Source organism: Sturnira hondurensis, unplaced genomic scaffold (genome assembly GCF_014824575.4).
Source record: "Sturnira hondurensis isolate 20B ecotype Veracruz unplaced genomic scaffold, ASM1482457v3 Scaffold0008196, whole genome shotgun sequence".
Classification (NCBI taxonomy): domain Eukaryota; kingdom Metazoa; phylum Chordata; class Mammalia; order Chiroptera; family Phyllostomidae; genus Sturnira; species Sturnira hondurensis.
In genome coordinates, this window is record NW_028080827.1 from 11145105 (window position 1) to 11165025 (window position 19921).

The window sequence follows — 19921 nt, forward strand, 5'->3', positions numbered from 1 at the left end:
ACAGTGATAAATTGTAAGTACATACTTGGGATAAAAAATACAAACTAAAAAAGGACACCATTAGACAGACATTGCCTAATTACAGCATATGCAATTATGTCCTATTGCTCTTTATTGCTCAATAGGGTGTTCTATTGATCATTGTTAACCTTTGAATATGAACAGCATAAATGGGTTGTTTACATGTAGTGTTGAACAACATGTTCAACTGTTCTATACTAATCTGGTATATTGTCCTCCATTCCATTTTACAAGAAACTTTGATAAACTGAAAATAAATCCCAAGGTCTTTGTCAGGGATGATGAGGATATTTAAACTCATGTCTTGAGGCACAGGTGAAGAAAACAGGAAGGGCTAGTCTTGAAAATATTGGCACTCTTCAAACAATGAAAGATATCCAAAAAGAAAAAAAAGAAAGAGAACAAAAGTGACTGCCTGCGTTGTAATGAAAGCATTCAAGGAAGACTAGGTGCTGTTTTTTTGTTCGTTTGTTTTCTTAATATTCTTGATAATTAATAGTGGAACCACATAGTAATTACAGTGTCTTTCACCCTTAAGATTAAAGAGATCTACATAATTACTTGAAAGCAGGCAACATGAGGTGGGGAAAAGGACAAATATGTACTTAAACTAATGGTCTAATAGAACTCAAATAAGTACTTCGTGGATGCCTTCTAAATTCAAGGCATTGTTGGAGGTACTATAAATAAGTCAGAAGTTACAAAATTTTCAGGTTTGGGTTATCACCGGGGAATATAACATGTTTCATTGGCCTTATCTTATAGTCTAGTCTTCTAAGACAAGATCTAGGACTTGGAAGCCCAGCACAGCTGTCTTCTTCAGGAAAACCTGGGACACCATACTACTCATTCTCTGCCACAAGTTCCAGGAGAAGACCACTCCATGACTCTGCAGCACTTGGTAAGTATGTCACATGACAAATCCCACCCTGCACATGTTTCTCCTCCCCTCTAGTCTCTTCTTCTGACTGCTCTTTTAATTAGGAAAAATTTGATTTCATGGTTATCATGTTGCTATTGGGGCTCTTATTTTCATAAAATAATATATCTGTTAGATATTTAATAAACAATTTAATACTTATATTTGGTCATCAATATAGGAGGAACTAAATGGAGCTAGTTTTTCCTCTTATAAAAATATCATGTGCTCATATTAACATCTTAGTTTTTACTAAAATTGATATAATGCTGAACAGTTTAGAAAGTGGTTTTATGTACATTCTCATCTCATCAGTAAAACAGTCCTATTAGGCAATGAATACAATACTAGATTTAACATAAAACTGATTCTTTTTTTTAAGATTTTATTTTATTTATCATTAGAGGGGAAGGGAAGGAGAGAAAGAGAAACATTAGTGTATGGTTGTCTCTCGTACATCCCCTGCTGGGAGCTGGCCTGCAACCCAGCCATGTGCCCTGACTGGGAATCAAACCATGGTTGTTTGGTTCGCAGGCCTGCGCTCAATCCACTGAGCTACACCAGCCAGGGCATAAAACTGAGTCTTAAAAGAGGACACATCCATATCACTAGTAGATGTCTTACACAGGGTAAAACTTGAGATTTTCTGACTCTAAGACCAATGTTCTTTGCATATTAATTGCTTCTACTTCCCACTTTTTAAAAATGAGGTAAAATTAAGAAACATAAAATTAATCATATTAAAGTGTACAATTCAGTGACATTTAGTATATTCACAGTGCTGTGCAACCATCATCTCTATCCAGATGTAAAACATTACCTCAAAAGGAAACATAGTACCTATTAATCCAAACCTCATTTTCTTTATACACTGTCCAACCAGGCTAATCTATTTTCTGTTGCTCCTTACAGCAAATTTCAGGTGTGCTCTGACACCTTATCTAATCACTGTTTAAATGTGGGAATTTTTGGTAATTTCTACCAAAGAATCCTTTATAAAGGAAAATTGAAGTTGTAAAATATGTTTGTATTAAGGCGTACCAGCTTCTAAAAATATATAGTGCACCAAAAGTATATTATAGTTATTTATTTTACAAATATTTGTTGACTGCCTCCAATTTATATATCTCCCTCTGTCAAACCTATATTTTGGTGAAACATCCCTAGTTTCTGGGTCTAGAGCATGCTTGAAGGTAACAAAGGGCAGAGTGATGGATTGTCACATTCACCGGAGAGCTCTGATTAGATATGCCCTCTCAGTGTTATGGGTGATTTAGTATTTGTACAGTTAGAGTGAACCCAGATGATTTAGGTCAGTATACCTTTTGTTTTGAAAACAAAATTACTGGGCGGAAATGTGGGGGAGGTGGGGAGCACTGAGGGGGGGCAGGGCTGGGAATATAAGACAAAAAACTGTACTTGAATAAGAAATAAAAATAAGATTTAAAAAAAAGAAAGAAAACAAGATTACTAATTGTAAACTGTTTTTTTCCTTCATCTCCACTTTTGTTTCTCACCAAATGAGTTATGGTAGGAGCATTCATTTGAGTCTAGGTATATTAACGTTACTCTAGAAAATAATTTGTTTTAGAATGTTATGTAAATATCTACTGTGACAAGAAAACACTACTGTAAGACCAATATACTATTACTAAAACTTCAGGGAGAAAATGAACTATTTAAACTAGGAAGAGGGGGTGAATTTCACAAAAACCCAAATTTTCCAGAAATTAATGTTTATATTTTACTCATTTACATTTTGATTGATGATTACAGATACTGTTTATCATCTCCATGTCAAGTACTGTGTACATTTTTTACAAAAAGTCTATGAGATTGTAATATTAACCTCTTGTTACAAATGAGGAACCAAGGTTCCTAAATTAAACAGCAATATCTTCTCCTAATAATTACCCCATAACAGAGTGATGGGCTCCAAACTAACTGGAGCAGTTCATTGGATTCGCTTGGAACAGAGTGGCTTTTACTCGAGAGATGCTGTATTAGTTGTGAAGTCAGGTTTTAGAAAAGCTTCGCAACAAAACCAAGAATTTGGCTTATAAATTTCATAAATAGAGTGTGCCAGATGTTGTTTATTTTTGGCACTTTGTTTTAAGGAAATATAGGCTGCCTGTTGGGGTAGTGACTTGGATGCTAATGAATGCTTTTCCCCCTTTTTATTGTATAAAATTTTTCCACTTGCTATTTACAAAGTTGCTTTTTTAACTTTGTAACCTCCTGGGATATTTACTGTAAATATTTGCACCCCCACTTTAAATGAGTTTCATTCTTGAACAATTGTATGTTACAGATTGATATCATTCATGATCCAGGAAAATACCATGCTTGTTTAATTCCCATTTTTACAGTTTTCACAAATAAATTTTACTTCTTCTCAACTTTCTTTTGTGTTCTCTCTTCTTAATAGTGAACTCTTCTGAAAAATCCTGAATTTGATCCATTTTTTGTGAAATATTAGAAAGCTATACTTACCACCTTTTCTTTACAATAAGTAAGGACAAGTTTTATATTTTAAATTTTACAAATTATAATACTAAAATAACAAGTAAGGCTAGTTAGGCATATGAAAGTACTTATGTTTTCATTTTTATTAATTCATTTATATGTTAAAATGAAATATACTTGGAAATAAATGTAAACATCCAAGGATAAATTATACCATAATTTGTGCTGAAATTTAAGTTTTAACCACACATTGTTAAAAGTAAACTGGATTTTCAGTTTGGTGTGTGGACATTAAATTTGTGTCTTTGTTCTGGAGTCATATTATGAAAATGACCTCTTGCATCAAAGGCCCCTCTGCAAATGAAACTGAGATAAATAATTTAAGTGCCTAGTGTAATGCCTGGGTTTAGTAGGAGGTACTTAAGAAATGTTAATTCCTCCCCTGACTGGTGTGGCTCAGTTGTGTGGAGCCTCCTTCTATAACTGAAAGGTTGCAGGTTCAATTCCCAGTCAGGGCACATACATGGGTTACGGGTGCCATCCCTGGTTGGGGCACACACACACACAATCTCTGGTCTGGTTACAGGTGTGTAGCATCAGTCAATGTTTCTCTCTCCTTACCTGTCTCTCTAAAAACAATGAAAACAATGTCTTCAATTAAGGATTATAAAAAGAGAGAGAGAGTGTTCTGGACAAAATGGAGGCATAGGTAGAAATGCTTCCCTTCCTCATACAACCAAAAGAAGGACAACAGCCAATGTAAAAACAATAACTAACCAGAACTGCCAGAAAATCAAACTGCATGGAACTCCAACAACCAAGGAGTTAAAGATACATTTATCTAGACCGGTAGGAGAGGAGGAGAAAGGAAGCTGGACAGAGAGGGCCAGCGTCAAGGTGGTGTGAACAAGGTGGATCTGGCTGATGGGGAAAGTAAAGACTCAAAACTCTAGCTATAAAATACTGTGGGGGTTGCAAAGGTGGGAGAAAATCCCAGTCTCACAGCGAGTTCATTGGAAAGTGCGCTAGAGCAAAGGGGGCGGCATTGTTCCCTCTCTGGCCCCTCCCCGACAGACAGCACCACAGTGGAGCAAAGAGGGTTGCCCCGCCCTGGCAAATACATAAGGCTGTGCCCCCTCTCAACATATCAGGTGCAGTGAGACAAAGAAATGTGACCCAAATGAAAGAACAGATTAAAATTCCAGAAAAAGAGCTAAGTTAAAAGGAGATAAATAATCTATCTAATGCAGAGTTCAAAACGCTGGTAATCAGGATACTCACAGAATTGGTTGAGCTCATTTGCAAAATGTAGGAAGAAATGAAGGCAATACAAGTGAAATAAAGGAAAATATACAGGTAACCAACAGTGACCAGAAGGAAACCAGAACTGAAATTAACAATTTGGAACAAAAGGAAGAAGTAAACATCCAACCAGAACAGAATGAAGAAACAATTCAAAAAAAATGAGGAGAGGCTTAGGAAGCTCTAAGACAACTTTAAGCTCCCCAACATCCAAAATTATAGGGGTGCCAGAAGGAGAAGAGGAAGAGCAAGAAATTAAAAGCTTATTTGAAAAAATAATGGAGAACTTCTCCAATCTGGCAAAGGAAATAGACTTATAGGAAGTACAGGAAGTCCAGAGTGTCCCATAGAAGTTGGACCCAAGGAAGAACACACCAAGGCATATCATCATTAAGTTACCCAAGATTAAAGAGAAGGAGAGAATCTTAAAAGCAGCAAGAGAAAAGGAGACAGTTACCTGCAAAGGAGTACCCATAAGATCATCACCTGATTACTCAAAAGAAACCTCACAGGCAAGAAGGGGCTGGAAAGAAGTATTTGAAGTCATGGAAGGCAAGGACCTACATCCAAGATGACTCTATTCAGCAAAGCTATCATTTAAAATGGGAGGGCAGATAAAGTACTTCGAGGATAAGGTCAAGTTAAAGGAGTTTATCATCACCAAGCCCTTATTATATGAAATGTTAAAGGGACTTATTTAAGAAATAGAAGATCAAAACCTATGAACAGTAAAATGACAGCAAACTCATAACTATCAACTACTGAACCTAAAAAAAACTAAGCAAACAATTAAAACAGGAACAGAATCACAGAAATGGAGATCACATGGAGGGTTATCAGTGGGGAGGGGTTAGGAGGAGAAGTGCAGGGAAAAAGAAGCATAATTGGTAGGTGCAAAATAGACAGGGGGAGGTTAAGAATAGTAAAGGAAATAGAGAAGCCAAAGAATTTATATGTATGACCCATGGACATGAACTAAGAGTGGGACAGATGCTGGAGGGTGGAGGGGTGCCATGCGGAGTGGGGAGAAAGGGGAGAAAAAATTGGGATAACTGTAATAGCATAATCATTAAAATATACTATAAAAAGTTAATTATCTTTCCTCACACATGCGTATTGGTTTGTTGTTTTCTTCCCTATCTTTGTTTGCTGTAATCTCTCTATACATACGGAATATGTATTTCAAAATATATCACTTAATTAGAGCCTGTTTTGCACTGAAACAAGTTAAGAAGAATGAGGCCCCCATTCCTATACTCAGTTATTTACTCCTAAATATTAGAAAACAAGAAAGGAAGTAGGAGGAAAACTTTTCTGTTTATTTGAAGTCTGTTCTTTTCTAATACAAATGCTGATGAATTACACTGTTTTCCATGTACAGATTCTTTGCAAGCAAAGAAAGTCAGAAAGGTGCCTCCTGGTTTGCCTTCTTCTGTAAGTACCCATTTTTTTGACTTTGTGGTAAACGAACTGATTTCAGATATTCAGTATTTGCTGGCTGTAGGGTATATCTGATTGGTGTCAGTAAGCAAGCACATTTCACATAGTAACTGTTTCCTGCTTAACAGAATCATTGATTGAGATAAGTCTGCATTTAATGTTAGGTTTTTAAATTTCCCTGCAATGATTTGTAGCTTACTCATATGCTTTTACTCCATGTCCCTGTCATTTGAATTCCCCTCTTGGGAAAGGGACTAGCCCGGTAGCTGTCAAAGAAGATCTCCTGTACAGGTCTTTTGATGTTTAATTAGTCATTATGTTGCTGAACAGGAGGACAGACAGAGATTAATAGCTGAGAATCTTAGAAATTTACATTTGTAATAATCCCAGTGGAGCTAGAGACATTAAGATTCGGAGGACATGTTCAGCTCAGCTTGCCTTGGTAGGACTGGGGTTATTAATATGCATAAATCACCAAGTCAGATGTTCATTGTGAAGCCCTTGTGGATTTTAAAGCCTTCATTAAGCCTTTCCTAACTTCAGCCCAGCATCAAGAAAGCTTTCAAGCAACTAGTTTGTTGATCCCTCTTTGCTCAAAAATGTATCCTTTGAGAATAAAGAGTGTTCATGAAGGAGGTTGGGAAGGTTTGGTGAGTAATCATTAATGGCCATGATAATCTAATGCTGTAGGCATGTTTGTGCTATTAAATATACTTTATTCTTTTAAATAGTAAAAGTGTTTGTAATTGAACCTACATCATAAATCTACCTACAATTTAAAATCCCCGGTGTGAGGAAGGAAGATTTTTTTTTCCCTCTCCCTTTCCTTAGAACAAATGGGGAATGGGGCTTTTGGATTGAGGCCCCAAGCCTTGTAGGGTATATCTCTTTGTTGTGTAAATGGATGTTGGGCTTTTATTTGGCAGTACTTAACACATGGGCGCAGGTGCTGCTGGATGAGTCACCGCTCATCCAAGTATACACTGAATTGGAATATCCGGCTTGGCAAGTAGTGATCTAGAAGAAGCAGCATGGGTCTGAGCTTTTCATTTTTTATTAAGGCTGAAGTAGAGATAGCATCTTTTGGTTGTTTGCTTTCCTTCTTTCCTGTGTTCTCCACCCCCCCCCACTTCTATTCCTTATGATACATGAAAACTCAAATTTGAAATGCTCTTTGAAACTCAGTTCCAGATGGATCTGAGTTTTATGCAGCCTAGGGCAGATGTGCTCTGAACCTGCAGCCTTACCTGGAAGGTCGGATTGCAGCTACAAAAATTCTTAAAAGCTTTTGCTTGCATAAGCACTTGGGTCCACTAGAGGCTGAATAGCTGCTTGATAAACAAAATGTACACAATGCCTCAAATCATTATTCCCGAAGACAGGAATTTTTTTCAGCAACAGCTAAAAATAGTTGGGCAATTTACATTTTAACAGTTGTGTGCGATGTAGGGGTAGGTGGTTCAACCGTATAACAGATGATTTCTGCTAGATTAACAGAAATCATATTTAAAATGGACAGAATTGCTAAAACATTTACCTGTACAATTTTCTTGTAATTTATTGCTGTAATTCCATGAGAATAAAAAAGTTAAATTATATATTAATATTTAGTAGAACTATACAGGTAAAAATAACATTAGTATATGAAAATTCATCGTATTTCTTCTTAGTTTGAAATGAATTTTAAGAAGCAATTTATTTTCAGTGTTCCATAGTTCTTTTGTTTTTAAACCAAAAGGGCAAAATAGAAGAGTTTAGAAGGAAAAAGACACTGGGAGGTCAGTAGCATTCCTGATGTTAACTACATTCACTACTTGGAAGTAGTTATCTGTATTGTCTCAGGAGGAGCCACAGAGTCAGAGAAAGCCACTGAATTCTTATGAAACTTTGATTCCTTTCAGAACCATTAGGACATTTCACAAGCCAACCCTATTTATATACTGTATTACTAGCTAACTTAGTTGGGGTTTATTTGATAGTTTTATGGAACAGAAGAGAATGCTGCTTTTTTAGTTTCATATTTAACACCAACTTCAAACCTGATCGTCTACTTTGGAAGGACTCAGAAAATAGTATTTAAACATATTGAACACTATTAAGGATATATAAATTATAAATGTATTTTATTTAATTGAAAGAATATTTTAGATTGACTTCTATGTTGAAATCTCAAGTTTTTTTAAAAAATATTTTTAAAAAATCTTTAAAAACAGATACCTTGACAAATAATACCAAAATAATACACTTCTGAGAACACTTATAGTTACACTGTTTGCCTTTTCAGTGTCTAAAACAACTAGGACTTTAAAGTTATGGTTTTCTATTTGAATGTTTTTCCTGAAAGATATTAAATTGTTTTTTAAAAATGGATATAAAAATTAAAATGGACTATATATATTTTATTTCATGATCATTTAGATATTATGCTTTTTAATCCAAACTAGAAACTTGACAGTAACATAACATCTCAGATTTTAAAGTTTGCAGTTTATCCAATCTTTAATCTGTAAAACACATATTACCTTTATTAAAGATACAGTAAAAGAGCTAGGTTAGTGTCACTCATTACAAATAAATAAGTAATAGGCAGGATTAGTTAATACATGAAAGGCATTGATAATCTACATAATTTGACCATAGAGCATTGGTTAGAGGCCTTTTCTTTTTGTAAGACATGATAGCATATTATTTAGGTATTATAAATACAGACCTCAGTTCCTATATTCCCATCTGCAGAACAACTGAATGTAACTTTTGTCTGTGGGTGAAGGTCCAATAAGGGTGTATTGACATCATTAAAGGAGCTTATAAGATTAAGAGAATGGTGTCTGCTCAAATGAGCTGGCTCAGTTATTGATTGGTTATATGACCAATCATATAGTCATCCCATAGGAAGCTTGGAGTAGGAAATCTGAAGTTCCTTTTAGGTAAAAAATGCTAATCACTAAGGGTTTTAAAACTGACATGCTCAATACATAACCAAAAAACATGTGGGCATAATTTTCTTCCTACTGATAAAGAAACGATTGTTCTTAAGCACATTTAATTTTCTACTTGCATCTCTAGACAGGTTGAAGTATTGAACAAAGTAGACATTTTTAGCAACAACAGCATTCATTTTCAGGTAAGGAACCTACAAAAGGAGGGGAAATTATGCTGAATCAAATTCTGCTGCCTAAAATACATACTAATTTTTTTTTGTTTTCTGAACTATCAGAAGTCTATATTTTTTTACCCTGGCCATGTAGCTCAGTTAGTTATGTCATCCTGCAGGTTCTGTCTGTGATCAGAGTCAATCAATGAATACAGAAATAAGTGGAACAACAAATAGGTCGCTTCTTTCCCCCCCACTTTCTCCCCTCCCCTCTCTCTGAAATAAATAAATAAATTTAAGTCTGTGCTTTTTAAAAAAAATTTTATTGTTGGTTGAACATCTTTATGACCCTCTGAAACATTCCTCAGATAGTGAGAAGTTTCTTTGTGTTTTTATACTTTATTACTTAACTTAGTGTTAGTATTTATTTACAAACGTAAATCCTATTTTAAAAATATGCCACAGAAAATCCAGAACTCTGAAGTAAGAAAGAAGCAAGACATTTCAAGATTTTTATCACCAGAAAGTTAACACCCAGACAAATTCTAGAATGCCTTTAGACTCAAATTCCTGACATTGTATTCTGGTTCGGTAGCATTTGAAAACATCTTTTGAACATCAAATCTTAAATATGTATCAAAATGTCATGTTTCATTCATTTTGAAAATAACTACTTTGCAATCCCATACATATGCTGGTGACAGAATCTGTTTTATCAAATGTTATTCTGTTCTTTGTCCTGTTTTTAAGTGTGTGTATATATATATATATTTTTTTAAGATTATTTATTTATCTTTAGAGAGGAAGGGAAAGAGAGAGGGAGAGAAATATCAATGTATGGTTGCCTCTTGTGTGTCCCCTGCGCGGGGAACTGGCCTGCAACCCAGGCATGTGCCCTGACTGGGAATCGCACCTCTATCCTTTGGTTCGCAGGCCCGTGCTCAATCCACTGAGCTACGCCAGCCAGGGTTTAAGTGTGTATATATTTTTTAACAAAAGCCATTACAGTTTATCAGATAATTTCTTTGCTCTCAAAGTGTATTTTATCACCCCAGCCATCAAAAAAATTTTTTCTAATTCTTCACATAAATTACTTTATTGTCTTGGGGATGATTCAAAACCGTTTAGATTCCACTTTTTCTTGCTTTGCTGTATAAAGGTACAGAGGTCATTAGCCTATGGATTGATAATTGACTACAGTTTAGTAAATAGGGACTTCCATTTTCCCCAAAATTTTATAGGATTTTATTTAGTTGGAAATGGCTTTTTTAATTCATGTGAATTTTGAATTATTTTTAGTATTAAATTTTAGATTTTAGGGGTACCCCTTGAGATATACTGAGGTGTTCCGAAACCACAGAGACCACTAAACCATGTCCAATGAACTAGCATTTTCATATACATACTAAATAGAATTAATAAGACTATTAAATAGGAAAAGTCAGAATATTAAATCCTGAGGGTGGCTAAACTAAGGATTTTTTAAAAAATAGGAAATAGAAGACAAATACAACTTTCTGGTGCTGGTAGAAGTACATAACTTAGAAAGTACCATTTCAAAGATTACTGGCAGGAGGAAGAGAAGGTAATGGGGAAATAAATGGTGACAGAAGGAGACTTGACTTTAGGTGGTGAACATACAGTACAGTATACAGATGGTCTATTATAGAATTGTGCACTTCAACCCTATATAATTTTATTAACCAGTGTCACTCCAATAAATTTAAATTTTATTTTTTTCATTTTTAAAAGATTTTATTTATTTTTAGAGAGACAGGGAAGGAGGGAGAAAGAGAGGGAAACATCAATGTGTGGTTGCCTCTCATGAGTCCTCTACTGGGAACTGGCCTGCAACCCAGGCATGAGCCCTGACTGGGAATCGAACCAGCGACCCTTTGGTTCACAGGTTTGCATTCAGTCCACTGAGCTACACCAGCCAGGCCAATTTAATCAAAATTTAAAAAAAAAATTTCTGGCTCAAAATTTCCAAAGTCATCTCAATTCTTTCTCTGACCTTACATGTCAGACTAGCAGAAAAATTTTAGTATGTAAAGGGGATGATTCTAAAATTCATTCCGAGTTTATATTCAATTTGGTCACCAAATGACATTTTCTTCATAGTTTAATAAGAAGAAATAGCCAGTGTTTATGCTGACAGTAACTACTGTTCAGAACAGTGTCAAATTGTATTATTATAGATAATAGGCTTTTAATCCATAGTTACAAGATGTTCATTTTTGTGATAAGCCAGTAATGTGTTTGATCTCATTTCAAGTGAAAAAGCGGAAGGAAAAGTAACCAGTGAGTCCTCCATATCCAATTATTTGTACTGATATGATGTGGTTGTACAGTGATATTTATTTTCTGACCTCTATTTCTTTTTAAAAAACATGCCTGAATTTCAGAGCTGGCTTTTAGGGTTTATTGAACTCTTCAGCTACTGGTATTTCAAGTCTTTTAAAAAAATTTTTTTTAAGATTTCATTTATTTATCTTTAGATGGGAAAGGAAGGAGAGAGGGAGAGAAACATCAATGTATGGTTGCCTCTCATGCGTCCCCTGCCAGGAACTGGCCTGCAGTCCAGGCGTGTGCCCTGACTGGGAATGGAACTGCAATCCTCTGGTTCACAGGCCCACTCTCAGTCCACTGAGATACACCAGCCAGGGCTGGTATTTCAACTGTTTGAGAGTTCACAAACCAAATGTAGGATAAGACTCTGTGTGTGTGTGTGTGTGTGTGTGTGTGTGTGTGTGTGTGTGTGTGTGTGTGTGTGTGTGTGTGTGTGTTGCATAGTTTTTCAAGGATATGTAGTTGAATTCTATAAATGCTTTTGGAGATTAAGCCCACTGTCTGGTGGTCAGCATTAATAGAAACATGAAGTTCATTTTGTTTTGTTTTTTTTTGCCTCATACATTGAGGGTTATTTTAAGTACAGTCATATCTTGGTGCTCATTGGTTTAAGAACTCATCAAACCCTGTACTCTTTGCATTTTGACAAGAAAAAAAATTTAATAATCAGTGCTTACTCAGAACTCATCCCACTTGTATGAGTCACGATGAAGCCCCATAGGAGAAAATGCTTCTTTGAGAAAATGCTTCATTGTTTGGTACTCATTGGTTTCAGCACTCCTCATGAGTTCTGGAATGAATTAACAAGTACCCAGGTACCACTGTATAGGAAAGAAGGAATAAATTAAGAAATCTAAATGTTATCACTGTGGATGTTTAGGATTTAGGATTTCACTCAAAGTTAGGTAAGGCATTCACATCCTGAGTAATTTGTTGACATTAAATATGCCATCACTGATATTCCCTTTGTTTAACCAGTAATAATTTTCCTTTGAAAAGTCTTTTATTGTACTTGTATAATATCGAATTTTGAGGACTGTAATAAATGCTACATAGATAAAATTCATAACTTTGTCTTTTAAGCATTTTAAAAAACACTGCTAGTCCCAGGGCATACATTATTTAAATAATTTGACTTTGATATAAACAGCTTGACTATTATTTCTCATAGAACCCAATGCTAAAAGTAGCTTGAGAATCAATTCCATCCCAAGTATGGTTGTGAAACAGATTCTGTTGAAACATGTGCCATGTGTTTCTCTAAATAAAAGCTTCATGTAAAATTTAGGAGAATATTCACTCCATGAATAGAAAATTCACCTTTTCTCTATAAATTTAAGTGAATACTTATGGTTCTTATTTAGTACCCTCTTTAGCTTTATGATGGCAAATATTAAAAAAATAATTAATATTTGCCCTGACTGTTGTGGGTCAGTGGATTGAGTGCTTACCTCTGAGGCAAAAGATTACTGGTTCAGTTCCCAGTCAGGACACATGCCTGTGTTGCAGGCCAAGTCCCCAGGTAGGGGTGGGCAACAGGCAAGCAACTGATACTTCTCTCTGTCTCCAGATCCTTTCCTCTGTCTCTGAAAATGAATAAATAAAAATCTTTTAAAAATTATTAATACTTAATAGTTAAGTAATAAAATTCAAGTTTCCTAACATGTGTTTGATCGTTTTTTGAAGTGTAAACGTGACATTATCTGAAATCAGGTTATCAGTATCTTTTCCGATATCAAAGATACTTACAAGTTTCAAAAAATAATATGAGAATTGGAAACATTTTGCTACTAAAGTGGCTTGCTTCATTTAGTAGATTTCCAATGAGAAAAATGTAAATACATTCTTTTAAAGTCAATGAATATGTATTAATGCTCCTTGTGAATAAATAACTCCTTAATGCTTTAGGGATTTAAAGCATGGACCTTGTACCCTGTCTTCAAGATTCGTATAGTCAAAAGATAACTTTGACCTTTGGAAAGAAGTAACCTTTAAATATTTTTATGTTGTGTAATTGTTGCCCTCTGGGTACATACTGGAGAATCCAGAATATTCTTTTTGAATTAAAAGAATAAAAATAGATACTACAAAGCTATTATTGCATGTTTTCTGTAATAGGGAGCATCATCTGTTAATAACTTCTCGCTTCATGCTGTACTTTCAGCTTCCTCCTACTCTGGCTGTTTAAGTCATCAAGAATATGTCAACTTGCTTTCTTTGTGTAAGAAACTGAATTATTTGTCCTATTTTTCCCCCTCACACATGCAGTTAGCTTTTAGTTATACACAATAATAGGAGTAAATTTGCAAAAATGGTAAATTATAGGTAATCCAGCTACTACTCTATAGTGCACTTAGTTGACCTAGGTCCTGAAATAAAAATAACATGATTCTCACATTGTTACCAAACAGCAAGTGGGGTCCCATTGCCCACCACCACCCTCTAGGCAAAATTCCAGAGGCTCAGGTTTTATTCAGCTGAGGCTGATAAAGGAAAGGGGTCTTTATTCAAAAGCAATCACTTAAGCCTATCAAGTCACAGCTTTAATCACTTAAACCTATCAATTAATGCTAAACTCTTTAACACTTGAATTTTTCAGTCATTCCTGTTTTTTGTTATTTCTACAGGGCTAGTTTACAAACAACGAAAGATACAAAAACTACACAATTTTAGAAGAATGGTAGGCTTCTGCCTCAGAGCCTGTTCCCTGTAGAACACCCAAAGGATAAACCTGCCTCCCTCTGCGTGGCCAGCCTGGTCCTAGGCTGTGCCCAGAGTTCCTTCCCATCCAAAATAATGTCCATTGGGAATTGCAGGCAGCCGCAGCATGATCATCTAGGCATCCTCTGGAATAAGAGCCTGTGAAACAGACAGAACCATCCCAGGAGCCAGAGAGCTCGCCCTCCTTTTATTTCCCTGTGCTCTGGAGGCATTCAGCTTCTTAGCCAATCCTGTCCTAGACTGCCTACCATTGCCTTGGCAAACTCCTCCTACGGCCCCTCCCTATTTCTCCCCAGTGATCTGATCAGTTAGTTCTCTCTGTATCCACATGAAAGGGTATGGAAAACCACTAACAGGAATACTTTCCTCAAACGGAAAAAGAGAGAGTATGGTTTCAAAGTGAAACAGTAGTTATCTTCCCATATTGAATTTCTCTTACTAAAATTATCTTCAAGAATTTGATAGGTTGTCACTACCCATTGCTATCATCACTGTGCAAGCCACCATTATCTGGTTCCTGAATTATGGCAAAATCTTCCCAACAGCTCTTCCATTTTTTTTTCAGTCTTTTTTTTTTTTTAAACACAGGAGGGGGCTTTCGAAATCGTTTGTCAGGTGATAGATACCATTCTCCTGTTCAAAATCCTCCAGCAGCATCTGTTATCATTGTCATCCCAAAATTCTTTAAGTGGCTTTCAAAACCCTTCTTATCCGTCACCTCAGTTACTTCACAGATTGTATCTTCCACTAATTACTCCTCTGGTCACACTGCCCTTTTTATTGCTCTTTAAAGATAGTGAGCACTCTCCTGCCTCAGGGTCTTTGTATTTACTCTTTTCTCTGCCAGAGCACATCCACCTCCCTTAGTAGCCACACAGCTAGTTTTCTCATATACTTTTCTCTTTAATGACATATCACTTCATTACTCGGAACCTTTTTTTAAAAATTTTATTTATTTATCTTTAGAGGGGAAGGGAAGGAGAGAAGGAGGGAAATATCAATGTATGGTTGCCTCTCGTGAGTCCCCTGCTGGGAACTGGCCTGCAACCCAGGCATGTGCCCTGACTGGGAATGGAACCTCGATCGTCTGGTTCTCAGTCCACTGAGCTCCACCAGCCAAGGCCATTACTGGGAATCTTTTCTGACCATTCTTTATGAAATGTCAGTGGTGCCCCATCACTGCTTTCTTACTGTATTTTTCTCTATAACACTTATTACCATCTGATATACTGTAATTAAAAGTTCATTCTTTGTCTCACCCAGGAGAAACTTGGTAAGGCAGGGATTTTATGTTGCTTTATTTGCAGCATCTAGTTGCATAATAGATGTTCAGTGAATATTTGTTGAATAAATAAACTCAAATGATTAACAATACAAGTCATAGCGCTTCTTGGCTCAGTTAACTCAGAAGATACTGGATTATCCAAAAGCAGCATCGTTCATGGAGAACTATAGTAATGTATTAACCACCTATATTATAAAACATTTAACATGCTTAAACTTTGTAAAAGCATTTTAGGAAGGAAAAAAGCTCCAATTTTTCATCAGAAAAGTAAAATTCTTTTCAGTGGCAAAGACCACTGAAATTCTCCCTGGCACTTTGGCTTGGTTGGTTGCAGTGTCATCCGTATACACCGTTTCCAGCACATTTAGGAGACAGCATTTGATGTTTCTTACATTCATCTCTCTCTCTCTCTCTTTCTTCCTCTTCCTTTGTAAAAGCAATAAACACATCCTTGGGTGAAGACAAAAAAAGATCACAAATTATTTTATTTACGTAGGTAATAGTCTCACCCTCAGATATATACATTAGAACTAGGAAGACCTACATTTGGTTTTCCATATAAAGTTTTATCATTGGATAACTGTCCTTACATTCAGATGATCTTTGTTTTAGTTTTAAGAGTAGTAACATAGTCTGAACTTTTTTTTTATAGATCAGTCATTTAAGTCTGTAATAAGCAGTGTTAGGGCAACAGGTGTCAAGATCACCCACCTGTAAAGGTATCTGCTTTTCACCTTTTCCTATCTATTCTCTTGTAACCTGTAAACTTAATACACCTTTGTTTATAATCTGCTTAACCATCTCTTTTACTGATTTACTGAATTCTCCAGTCTAAACACAAACATGTAGGGCCAGCTTCTTTACTGCAAAATAGTGCAGGAGAAATACTCTATTTAATGAAGATGGGCTCCCTATTGACACATTAAGTTCTTGTTGCTTGCTATAAAAAGTATAACAAATGATTAAAAACATAACCATCTCTGTAGTTGCTCACATGTTTATTTGAAGGGCATGGCCAAAAATCTTTCATTTTCCAGATGACATTATGTTAAACATAAAATGTTTGATTTGTAGATAAAATTACACATTAGTGAGAAACAAAAATTGTTATGAAGCTAATTGAACAGTAACAAAGTTCAGTAAGAGTCGTTACCTACTGGTAAGATGTCAAACTTTCACTCTCTCTTTCTCTTTTTGCCCCTGCTATTCTGTTTGAGTCACTAGAAAACTTTTTGAAAAGATGTTTATTTTAAATAAAAATATTAATTAGGTAATGGAATTACATTACTAACACCTTATAAAATACTTCATTTGCTAGCATAAATGTTATTAGCATATAAAGCATTTGGACTCAGCTTAGAACTGAGAAGTTGCAATTATGTGTTTAGATTCTCTTTTGTGTCAGCCTTTCATGTGAGGCTTTAGGCTTTTTATTGTGCCACTTGCAGAGATGATTATAAAAATAGAGTTTAAGACTGGTGTAGACACTAAGTATTATCTATGCCAGTAAGTCACAGCCTGGGTCTTCAAAAATAGTAATCTGACAAGATGTAAAATATTTCAGAATACCTAATAAATTGTGTATTTGACTGAAATAAAATTATCCATGCTAGTTAAAACAACAAATTGCTCGTATTAAACTTATTTCAGCTCACCATGGCAATCCTTCATTTTCCTTTAATCAGAAGTTCTAAATGGAAGTTACATGGCTTTATGTTTTCTTTTTTTTAAACCAGGAAAAAATTCATTATAACTCAATAAAAAGGAGCTTGGAAGACCAAAATCTTTCAAAATAGGAATTCAGTATTTTGGGGTTGAGTAGATAATAAAAGGTTTTATTGATGGTGAGATGTTTAGGAAATCTTTGGCCTAGTTTAGTGCTGCATTTTGCAGAAATGGATACTTGCTTAGACTTAGGGAAATTCAAGACCTAGCCTAAACTCTCATATCTCCTAAGAGGTGCAGCTAAAACCTGGGTTCCTCACTCCTGACTCCGTGTCCAGTGCTCTTTTTCATCATATAGTATGACATCACAATGTCTGGAACCTGAGCAGCCTGTCTTATGCTACAGAGTACTAATGACTGCTATGTAGATGTATTACAGAAACATAGAACAAGTAGATTTTTCAGATATTTGTGTCAGTTTCCCAATATATCTGGGAAGGGACACTTATTATTTGGGTGGTATATTGTCTTTATTAGTGAAGCATACCAAACACTAGTCAAACTTTGTTTGGTCTTGTTCTGTATTGAACTGACACCTTCTCCCATCTCCTCCCTGCCTATTATACCCTCCCATAGATGTATTTTCACAATGAAATATTTGACTTTTGTTGAGAGTGTTCACTAGAATTAGTAGTAAGAAACCATACTTTTTAAGATACTGTAGTTCTTTTCGTAAATTCAGAAACTGCGTGATTTATTTCTTCCCATGAGTATAGCTAAAATTAACTGAATTTTGTTACTTGATTGTTAAAAATATGAGGGTTATTAAGTAGATTCTCATTATTTAATTAATGAGAGATATGAAGTATTAAAAAAGCCACTATAAGAATTTTTAATGAAACAAAACCACAGATTGGGGGCCAGAAATGATGTTTTTTAGCTATTCAGATTACAGATTCTTGACATGGTTCTGGGCTAAAATTCAGATGTTACATCTGGGTTTTTTTTAAATTTTAAAATAGACTAGAATATCTTGGTGCTGCTTTATTTCTCATAAATTGAAAGTATCTGGCTCTTTCCAGCTCAGAGGAAAATAATATGCACAGGTCAGAAAAAGAAACAGAAAGATGGGTGGCACTTTCCATAGGGAAGAACTAACTCAACCCAAGACCAAATTGTATACCTACTGCATATGATTTTTAAAAATACACTTGTTTGCTTACAGTTTTTTTTTTGTTGTTGTTTGTAGGTTGCCTAATAAAGTCAGGAGTGAAAAAGCTTTGTCTGGTCTTGGAAGCTTTTTTACTGAGGAATTTTAAAACCTAGGCATCCTCTTTGGTGTTCTTGTTGTTGTTGTTTTACTTTCACACACACCATTAGGACACCATTAGGTAGCCCTGTGATTATAGAGCCATCTGCAGGAAAATTATCAAGTTGCAATATAATGATTCTCTTACCATATTATTTCAAGTAGTAAATTAGAAGTGACAAACTGCAATTCACGTGGGAAATGAAAGGGACAGCCAAGAGACACAGGAATTACTAGGGAAAAAGGATACCCCCTCATTAATATTTCAAAGAAAACATGCAGTTTGCTTCAGGTTTACATATTCTCAGGAATTACAGTTTTGTCTCATTTGAAGGGTTTTCTAATGGTTGCCTTTTAGAAGTTTTGTATGATCTGTCAATCCTGTTAGTGTTGATGTCACAGGGATGCTGTTTATTTACCCCAGAAAGAGATTTATTTGCTTTCTCCTCCAGCAGGTATGGCTGTTTTACCCATCCTCATTATAGTCATATGGTTGTCAAAAGGAAGTTAAACAAGTATTCTTTTGCCCTATAAATGCAATTTATGTAGTTTATTATTTCCATTGGCTATGCAGATAGGTGTTTTCTAATCTTTTAATCATCAAGCATTTCTAAACTCAATTAGAGGTTTTTGTAAACAGATAATAAGAAATCTGATATTCTGTGTTTGAGACTGGTGATTTGTGAACTTTAGCATGTGTTTTTCTTTTGCTCTGAGAAGTGTATGTTACATGTACTTTGATGCTCCTCATTTCTTTTTTTAAATATATTTTATTGATTATGCTATTACAGTTGTCCCATTTTTTTCTTCTCTTTATTCCCCTCCACTTTGTATCCCCGTTCCCACCAGCATTCCCACCCGTTAGTTCATGACAATGGGTCATACAAAGAAGTTTTTTGGCTTCTCCATTTCCCATACTATTCTTAACCTCCCCCTGTCTATTTTGTACCTTCCAATTATGTTTTTTACCTGTACCTTTTCCCCCATTCTCCCCCCACCCCTGCCCCACTGATTACCCTCCACAAGATCTTTATTTCTGTGGTTCTGTTCCTATTCTAGTTGTTTGCTTAGGTTTTTTTGTTTGTTTGGGGGTTTTTTTGTTTGTTTGGTTTTTGGTTGGGTTGTTTGTTTGTTTTAGGTTCAGCTGTTGATAGTTGCGAGTTTGTTGTCATTTTACTGTTCATAGTTTTGATCTTTTTCTTAGATGAGTCCCTTTAACATTTCACATAATAAGGGCTTGGTGATGGTGAACTCCTTTAACTTGACCTTATCTGGGAAGCACTTTATCTGCTCTTCCATTCTAAATGATAGCTTTGCTGGAGAGAGTAATCTTGGATGTAGGTCCTTGCT

At 35.5% G+C, this 19921-nt stretch overlaps 1 protein-coding gene across 8 annotated transcripts in view; it reads left to right on the forward strand.

Moving 5' to 3' along the window:
• Positions 1-19921, forward strand: part of TCF12 (transcription factor 12) — a 366824-nt gene that overhangs the window by 283812 nt on the left and 63091 nt on the right. For 7 of the 8 annotated variants that reach the window (XM_037053967.1, XM_037053964.1, XM_037053968.1 and 4 more), the window contains 2 exons: positions 787-922; positions 6090-6142. In XM_037053967.1, the coding sequence (XP_036909862.1) occupies positions 787-922; positions 6090-6142 (189 nt within the window). Of the gene's footprint in view, positions 1-786; positions 923-6089; positions 6143-19921 lie in introns of those variants that run through there. The other variant, XM_037053973.1, reaches the window with a different exon arrangement.